This window comes from Amphibalanus amphitrite, unplaced genomic scaffold, assembly GCF_019059575.1.
Source record: "Amphibalanus amphitrite isolate SeventyFive unplaced genomic scaffold, NRLGWU_Aamphi_draft 001036F_arrow, whole genome shotgun sequence".
NCBI classification, from domain to species: Eukaryota; Metazoa; Arthropoda; class Thecostraca; order Balanomorpha; family Balanidae; genus Amphibalanus; species Amphibalanus amphitrite.
The window spans coordinates 249,013-258,750 of record NW_024882530.1 but is presented as its reverse complement, the minus strand read 5'-3'; the positions used below and the strand labels follow the sequence as shown (position 1 = coordinate 258,750).

The following is a 9,738-nucleotide window of genomic DNA, read 5'->3' as shown; positions in this document are numbered from 1 at the left end:
GGTTGAAGGCTGCCCAGGAGGCGTCCGCTGGGCCCGTGGCGGACCATGGACGGTCAGAGCGTGGCCGACTGCTCTACAAGCTGGCGGATCTGATTGAACGCGATCAGACCTACCTGGCGGTGGGTAGAGGGGGGGGGGAGAGAGGAGGGAGGAAGGACAGGCTGACATATCAGGGAGCGTAATGCCACTGATCCCTACAAGACGGCCGGAGACCAGAGTAAAAAATAGCCCCTCAGCTGTTTGTGGATAATTTCTTAGTCATGATCAAGGCAAATAAGTAAACAAAAACAAATCAACAAGGCTGCCACATCTTCGCAAAAAATGCCAGATTTGTTTGCGATCGCTTCAAATGTTTTATTATATGAGTAAATTTGTCCCGGTCTAATGATCGCGCTCAAGCTACCAAAACATATCCTTGAGTTTCGTATGGATGGTAGAATATGCACAGCCACCGAAGCTTTAAGCTTCATGACTTGACCCGACTTGACCTGACACTGCATTTCCTCACGACCTATATACAGAGTCTGGAGACGCTGGACAACGGCAAGCCGTACAACATGTCCTACCTGGCCGACACAGCTCTGAGCGCCGGTCACTACCGCTACTACGCCGGCTGGGCGGACAAAATCACCGGCGAGGTCATCCCCGCCGACGGCAACAACTTCAGGTCAGTGGCGAGGTCACCGCAGGGGCGGTGTCAGGGAAAGGGATTGGGGAGGCAGAGGCGGTTTCAGGGAAGGGGATTGGTAGGGTAGTGTCGGTGTCAGGGAAGGGGATTAGGAAGGCAGGGGCGGAGCCAGGGGTGGAGATATAGAAGGCAGGGGCGGATTAAGGGAGGAAAGTTGAAAGGCAGGGGCGGTTGGAGGAAAGGAGATTCGGGGACGGTAAAGGCGGAGCTGAAGAGGGAAGTTTTTGAAGTAAATTTGCAAGGGTTGTCGAAACTTGAACATCATACATGCATACATTTCAAGAAGCAGAGTGAATGAGTGACCAGTTTGTCCCATTGCCTTTGACCTTACCTGACCTTGGCCTCTGACCTGACCTTGGCCTCTGACCTGACCTTGGCCTCTGACCTGACCTGACCTGACCTGACCTGAATTGACTCATCATGACCCGCTCGTTGTACCCCCAGCTACACGCGTCACGAGCCGGTGGGCGTCTGCGCTCAGATCATCCCCTGGAACTTCCCCCTGCTGATGCAGGCCTGGAAACTGGGGCCCGCTCTCGCCGCCGGTACGTACTACTCTCTCCACTCTTTCTACCGATGTCTCGCTCTCATTCTCTCTTTTTGGCTGTCTCGCTGTAGATGTTTCTCTCATTCTGGCTCTCACTCTTGCTCTCTCCTCTCCCTAACCCCAGCGGTTCTCCGCAGGGAAATAAGAATGATTAATACCATTTTCGAATGCTATATAAGGTCATTCATTTCACTCCGAATGATTCCCTATTCCCCCACAGGTAACACTGTTGTGATTAAGCTCGCCGAAGAGACGCCCCTAACCGAACTGTATATGACTGAAATATTACCCCCTTTACCCCACCTGTCCCCGCAGGAAACATTGTTGTGATGAAGCTCGCGAAAGAGACGCCCCTCGCCCGGTTATGCGCCACTGAACGTTATCCTTACCCCTTTACCCCACAGGTAACACTGTGTTGATGAAGCTCGCCGAGGAAACATCCCTCACCGGTCTGTTCGTTATCCCCTTTACCCCGCTTGTTTCCCGCAGGTAACACTGTGGTGATGAAGCTCGCTGAGGAAACTCCCCTCACCGGCCTGTACGTGGCCGAGCTGATAAAGGAGGCCGGCTTCCCTCCTGGTGTGGTCAACATCGTGCCCGGGTTCGGCCCCACTGCCGGTGCGGCCCTGGCCTCGCACATGGGGGTCGATAAGGTGGCGTTCACCGGATCAACCGAGGTTAGTCGCGGGAGAAAGGGAAAGTGTAAAAATGTTGTCAATGGTTTGATACGCATCATATTCATGTAAATCATACAGTACGCCTTAGGCACCCTAATAAACTTGCACTGGTCATAATTGAAAAGGAGATATTGCAAATATTCCATAGCTAGAAACAAATTGTAGCAGAGCCACCTCGTTTACCGTCGCACCTTTCTATTCAGTACTCCAGTTAATGAATGCTGTTTTACTGACTTTACTGACTGAAGTCCTGCTCTTTCGAAGCAACACTGCGTTATCCGTAATGCTTAGAACGGAGCGCTGATAACAACGAATGCGGTCCGAACGTCGCCAAACCCCAATATCACCACCCTCCGCCCTCTTCGCTGCTCTCAGAAACCCCACTCACCTTTCCCGACTTTCCATTTGTAATCTAACCGCTGACCGTTCTTCTGACCGCAGGTCGGTCAGATTGTCAGCGAGCTGGCCGCCAAGTCCAACCTGAAGCGGGTGACGATGGAGCTGGGCGGAAAGTCTCCCAACATCATCTTCAAGGACGCTGACCTCGATCAGGCGGTGGAGGGAGGACACTTCGGCCTCTTCTTCAACATGGTGAGGGGTTGGGCCTGGTGTACTTATACCAACAGTACGGGAGCTCGAGTTATGTTTATGAGTTAAAAGAAGAATGAGTTTGTGGCATGGAAGTGAGGGTCCCGAGTTTAAAGAAGAATGAGTTTGTGCATGGAAAGTGAAGGTCCCCGCTTCTCACAAAGGCTTTATATTATGTGTTTCTATGCATACAACTATGTGCATTTTACAACGATGAGGAACATAAGGATACCACGTCGTACGATCTGATCCATGACCCCTGTAGTCTCCGACCTCTGGTCTCTGACCTCTTCCTTTTCACATATGTCATCTCGCATCTGACCTATTATCTGACCTACAACGCTGAGTTAAAGCTGATCTTGACTTCTGTCTCTAACCTTTGACCCCTTCCCCTCCACAGGGCCAGTGCTGCTGCGCCGGCTCTCGTATTTTCGTCCACGAGGACATCTATGATGAGTACGTGCATAGGAGCATTGAGAAGGCCAGGCAGAGGACCGTGGGCGATCCGTTCGACCCTAACACTCTGCAGGGACCTCAGGTGTGTAGTGCCAACGGGCCGGTTGTGAGGCTAGTGCTGTTTAAATCCTCGATAAAGCTTGCTACGCATATTGATGGTTTGGTGTAAAATAGGACGATGAATGGCTATTTGATTAAGGGATTATGGATAACGTAGCTATTGATATAACGCAAAGAACATCAACCATGTATGTGAAGACACCACGGCCCTAAGCATTCTGCATCTCAACAGACTCTTCGTAACTTTACCAGCACTCAATCAATTTGTATCCCATCCCCGATCTCGAAAGACAAGCTGCAACATTTAGAGGTCCACTAATCGTTTTTTTATTATCTAACCCCTCTTTCGGTCCCAGATCAGCGAGATCCAGATGAACAAGATTCTCGGCCTGGTCGAGTCGGGAAAGAAGGAGGGAGCGAAACTGGCGCACGGTGGAGCCAGGATCGGCGACAAGGGCTACTTCATCGAGCCGACTGTCTTCACAGACGTGCAGGATAACATGAGAATCGCTACGGAGGAGGTAAGGGGGTCAGGCGGGGGGGGGGGGGGGTAATGTTGAGGAACTGTGGGTGTTCGGGCACCACAAATCGGTCGCCCCAGCGCCGATGACCTTGACCTCCGCCGTTTGCTGCGACCCCAAAGCTAAGCCGACGCGCTGAGTTTGCGGATTTGCGGCGCGTGATTACCCACAGTTCTTTACAGTTCCCACCAGCTATGGGGGTGGGTGGGAAAGGAGCGCAGGGGTAGGTGTGCGACACGTAGGTAACTTGCCTTCCCGTAGGTTTCGAAGTTATTGATGAAAGTGCAGGGGGATTGGGGATTTTACGTTACTTTGCAATCGAACCCACAGGAGGGTGTGGTCATGTAAATATTTTAACGCTGTACCTAACTCTAGAATCAATTCAATATTAAGCGTAAAAAATGCTTCAATGATTCGCCTATCGTGTTTTCCTATCTTGTTACTAAGCACATACCTAATATTATCTTTAGCGGGTGGGATGCGTAAGTGCAGCTAAAAACGGTGCTCTCGATGTAGGCTGGCACTCACATTTGCATCTCATCTTGCTTCTGTTTGAAGCATGCTGGCTGTTTACCGCGAGCAATGACTGGGATCTGTTTATCGTAGCTTCGCCATGACCAGTTTAGCATAAACAGATGCCAGCTGCATACCTACTTGCTGTCAAGGGCAAGAAGGCGGTAGGCCAAGGAATCAGCTTTATATTTCATCGTTATAGCGTACTTCATCTTCAGTTAGTGTATAGAAACAGTGTAAGGAGCATTTTTATATTCATCAATAATAATAACGCCAAAAAACATTTCGAAAGCATCCAGCTCGCTCAGACAGCGACTCAAGCCCACCAACCTGCCATTTTATGTAGTCTTGAATTTGACTACGCATAGCGAAGAAGAGCGGAATAACTATAAATGATCAGACACACATGAGAGTTTCTGGGAGCTCTGCGAAACTTTCTAAGCAAACGTAGGTCCGTATCAACCCGTGCAGTATTATCACCATGCCGCAAGATAGTTAACCCGCGACCGCCTGGGGGGGGGGTCGGATCCGACCCACCCCCTCCGTTTTTCTTGAATAACTCATGAACCGCTTGCGCTATCAACTTGAAACTTGGCATACCTTTTCCCCCATCAATTTGACGTCTCCTGTACAATTTTTAAGAAAAAATTTTCAAAATTTTTTGAGATATATCGATTTTAGTGATGTAACTTCATGGCGTTTTCAGTCAAAAAGTGGTAAATGTTTAAAAAATCGCCAAAAATCGAGGTTTTAAGCAAATTGCAAATTAAGGACAGGAAAAGACGCAGCTCAACGAGTTCTTTAAAATGGCTATCTCGGATTTTCCATAAAATGCGTTTTTGACCCCTAAAGATTCAAAAAACTATATTTTTTGGAAAACAGCTAATAAAATCCAAAATTTTGAGAATTTCCAAAAAACCGGAATATATGTTATAGAGCTCTATTAGAACATTAGATATCCCAAATTTCAACTTTCTATCTTGATTTTTGACCCCCAAATTGTAAAAAATAGCTCCAACATGCATAGGGCATGGTGACGTCATAAGCATTTTCGCGAATTAGAGGCACTTCTGAACATCGCATGTGAAAACAAATGGCACCACTAGATTCCTGGGACAAAGCTCGTCTAGAAAAGTGCATTTTTATGTCAAAAATAAAAAGTTGAAAACTTGACTTTTTTTCTTAGCCCTCGTTTAGTTATGTATGGTATAAACGATTTTTTATGCTTTCAATGCACACTTATCACCAGCATAGTGACCTGGGGTCACATATAACCATTACCATCGGATTTGGCGTGAAAAATAAGCCATAAAACATGTGTCGCACGCCCATGTAGCAGAAAGTGAAAACCGTGACCTTTCGTGACCTGACCTGACCTTGACCCGTACGTAGTATGACCCCTATACGCACATGGTACCTTCACTAGGCCTTTGAGGTCATTTGTGGTGAGTTTCGAGCAGCAGCTATCGATTCCGCTGTCCGTAAGCCTAATCATGCAAAACCCCTGAATTTGACCTTTGACCTGACCTTGACCCGAAAGTTGACCTCAATCTTAAAATCTTAAGAGTGCTTTGGGAAGGTCTCGTAGAGACCTTTCGAACGCCGCCTCGCGGGGCTCGATACGACCATTGGTTCTCGAGATAACAGGGGGGGGGGGGGTCGGATCCGACCCCCCCCCCCCCAGGCTGTCGTGGGTACGGAAATAGCCCAGGCGGTGCCGGGTTAAGGTAGATAAAAGATAATTTAGCAAGGTAGCAAGGCACTCTAGGAGTTTCTCGATCTCGTTATACCCCATATCTAACCCCTGCCACTCGTGTTTCTGTCGCAGATATTCGGCCCGGTGCAGCAGATTATGAAGTTCTCCAGTGTTGAGGAGGTCATCGAGCGAGCCAACAACTCCATGTATGGACTGGCGGCCGGCGTGTACACGCGAGACCTGGACCTGGCCAACCGGACTGCCCAGGGACTGCGAGCCGGAACCGTGTGGTAAGTAGGGCGTAACGTAGTAAGGAAGGCACTGGACAGGTTTGAGGCAGGGACTGGGGCAATAACAGAGACTTAGAGCAGAGACTAGGGGCAGGGACATGGATCAGGGACTGGGACAAGGGTCGGAGAGGGAGAGCACTGCCCAGGGACTGCGCGCGGGAACCGTGTGGTGAGTGAAGGGCAGCGCGAGGAATTGTTGAGAGACTTGAACACTGGGACAGTGATCAGACAGTGACTAGGGTCAGGGACAGGACAATGCCTAGGGTCTGCGCGCGGGAACCGTGTGGTAAATGACTTGTTGCGGGTATTGGTCTGAGCGGGACTGCAGGCTGATACTTGGGCAGAAGGGCAGGGATCAGGGGTACCGGGCAGGGACCAGGAACAGGGACTGGACAGAGATCGTGCTGCCCATGGACTACGAGCGGGCACTGTCTGGTGAGTAGAGGGTCGTCCGTCAGTGAGTGGGGTGAGACGGAAAATAAACAGGGGTGGGGCAGGGACCGTACGCTCCAGGGACGGCAGGCAGGAACCGTGAGGTGAGTAAGGGACAGCAGTAGGGACTGGGACTGATACAGGTACAGGTACTGGGATATGGACTGGGACTGGATAGGGACTGGAGCTGGTGAGTGACGAAGGACTAGCACTGAGTAGTGAGTGGGAGCTGAGACCAGCCATTTTCAGACATAACCCGGTTCGACCTAATAGTGATATCGTAACTTGATGCCCTGTCCTGGTCTGAGCCTAGAGGGGACCATGGTCTGACCTAGCTTTGACCTGGCTTTTTGACCTGGCCTTGGCGAACCTTACGGTGTTACCTGCCTATGTGTTTCCGATAGCCTATGTGTTTCCGCATATTACATATGGACTGTGCGTATGGGGCGGGGCCACCAAGAGCCAGATAAACAAAATTCAAAAAATCATAAATTTCGCGGCAAGAGTAGTCACAGGCTGCAAAAAGTATGAACACATCACACCAGCTTTGGCTCATCTGGACTGGTCAAGGATGGAGACCCTGGTGGCGCTCCGTGACGTCACTAAGGTGTACAAGGTGCTACAGATGGACGGGGCTCCCCCTGAGATCAGTGGCCTTTTCACCGCTCGCGCTGCAGTCTCCGCGAGAAACACGCGCTCCGCGGAACGCGGCTGTCTACACCTTCGTAGGTATCGCCTGGCTTCAAGCCAACGTACTTTCGCGTACAGGGCTGCTGCCGGCTGGAACCGTCTCAGCGATTCCATACGCGGCTCCGCGACCCTGAGAGGCTTCAAAACTGCTGTCCGCGAGCTGCGGTGACGATGCCGGCTCTCTGCTCCTCGGATACATTTTAATGCACTTTTATAGGTACATTTTTATTTCAATAGCATGTATCAGTATAGTTTGCGATAAAATATTGCTGGCATTTGTGGCGATGTGCCCATGTAGTGTTATATTTGTCATTGACGCGACACCTGAAAACCCACCATGTGGACGGTCTCAATACACTTACTACTACTACTACTACTACTACTACTACTACTACTACTACTACTACTACCTGGTGCCCAGGCCCTGCCAAAAACTGTACCGTCGTGTTATGGATCTTAGTTTGAGTTCAAATGACGCAAAACCGTCGCATTGTGAAGCCGAGCCACCTAGCGGGTCCCCACCATAACGTCTAGTTCATCTGGAGGGCCACCGGCTGCAGTAGCAGCCAGTGCTCTAACTCTAGAGAGAAGAGGGATCAATCGGCAGTCTGTCTAGGGATGCGCTAACGTTAAGCGTGTCCGTGACATTGGCGTCGTATTCTGTATTTCCTTGCGACTGATGGATCAGCATGCTCTTGATCTTACCCCTGCATTGCTGATTAGATCCCGATCAGACCACTGGAAGACCTCAAAATCTACCTAGTTTGCCGTCATTTTAGATATCTCGTTACTGACTGAGAAACCAGTGCTGTATCTTACCCCTCAACCCCATCTCTGACTTCGCCATGACCTCAGCGTGACCCTGACGTCTTTCTCTTCTTCCAACAGGATCAACTCGTACAACGTGTTCTCGTCTCAGCTGCCTTTCGGCGGCTACAAGATGTCTGGCCACGGCAGAGAGAAGGGATCGTACGGCATTCAGAACTACACCGAGACCAAGACGGTCGTCACCGCCATCCCGCAGAAGAACTCGTAAACTCACTCGTAACTCGTAAACTAAGGTTCGAGATACGGTCAAGGTTGGATGTTCGGTTCGGTGTCTAAATGTGTATTGGCGACTTTGGAAAGTGGTGGTTGAAAACAGTGATATGGGAACAGCTCTGAAGATAGAGCGACGGAATAGGTATTTGACGAAGTTGTGGTGCTTTCGCGTATGCTCTTCAGGATGGTCGTTTGGGATTTTGTGTGTTTAAAACTGTGCTGTTAATTAATGCACTGTGTCAGGTAAGGGCCGATTTGCAGGAGAATCAGACGACGTTACGAACTCACGAGATGGGATGATTTCTATGTCAACATAAGGTTTAAACCAACTACAACAACTGCAATCGAACGTGATGCAATCGAAAGTTAATTTGTCGAACGTTGGCCTCTGTAAGTGTTTTTGGCCGGTCCTGTATAAAAGCGAGTGGCATCGTTTAGCATGTCGTTCGACTGAGCCATGGGATAGGAAGTGGTGAAAGGCCTGTTGGAAATCACGGCCCACAGCAAAGTTTATCGATTGGTAGTTTCTTCTTTGCGCCCAGAACAATCGTTTTTATCTAGAAATGCATTCATGTGGATCAGCTCGTAAAGAATCCCTCTTTGTGCTTACGGAACAGGTTGTAGGGAACGTGTTCGTACATTGCGCATAGACCTGCTGCGCGGTGGTACTCGTTTTGTACACACGTCTTTTATTATTGGCTACTGATGTGGATTTGTGTTGTATGAAGAATCTTTTTCGTTTTCTTCGATTTCTTATGGCTTAAGTTATCGGTTCTTCCTCGCTTTTTCCGAGTCGAAGTTGTCTCGTAGCTTGTCAAATATCACCGTGCTACACCGTGCTGTACAATGCTCGTAAGACCGTCCAGGGAAGACTTCCTGAGGTATTTTGTAAATGACTAAGCGGAAATACAATTACACACTTGTAATTTATATGTGTGCAGAAATAATGCATATTTAGTTTTCACAAATAAAACAAACTATAACGGAACGGACTGGAGTCTTCTGGATCAGAAAAACGGACTCGTCCAAAGCCAGATTTACGTCAGATGTCGTTTTTGGATGAGTCCATTCCAACCACCTTCCCTTTTTCACCAAATGGTGTCGTCCAAGGCCAAAATTGCGTCAGATCTCGGTTTTTGGACGAGTCCATTCCAACTACCTTCCCTTTGTCATGGAATGGACTCGTCCAAACCCTAATTCGCGTCAGTTTCCGGTTTTTGGACGAGTCCATTCCAACTACCTTCCCTTTGTCATGGAATGGACTCGTCCAAACCCTAATTCGCGTCAGTTTCCGGTTTTTGGACGAGTCCATTCCAACTACCTTCCCTTTGTCACGGAATGGACTCGTCCAAGCCCCAATTGAGTCAAATCTCGGTTTTTGGACGAGTCCATTCCAACTACCTTCCCTTTTTCACAGAATGGACTCGTCCAAACCCAATTTCACGTCAGATGTCGGTTTTGGACGAGTCCATTCAAACTACCTTCCCTTTGTGACGAAGTGGACTCGTCCAAACCCAAAATTGCGTCAGATCTCGGTTT

At 49.2% G+C, this 9,738-nt stretch overlaps 1 protein-coding gene across 1 annotated transcript; it reads left to right on the top strand.

Moving 5' to 3' along the window:
• Nucleotides 1-21: 21 nt before the first annotated feature.
• Nucleotides 22-9,125, top strand: LOC122369451 (aldehyde dehydrogenase, mitochondrial-like; the record flags this gene model as incomplete). Its single annotated transcript, XM_043344215.1, is given in 10 exon segments — nucleotides 22-49; nucleotides 52-119; nucleotides 522-667; nucleotides 1,133-1,233; nucleotides 1,725-1,912; nucleotides 2,354-2,503; nucleotides 2,901-3,038; nucleotides 3,373-3,537; nucleotides 5,879-6,036; nucleotides 8,047-9,125. Coding segments are annotated over 10 exon segments (1,290 nt in total), but the record flags the coding sequence as incomplete, so codon positions are not given.
• Nucleotides 9,126-9,738: the final 613 nt, after the last annotated feature.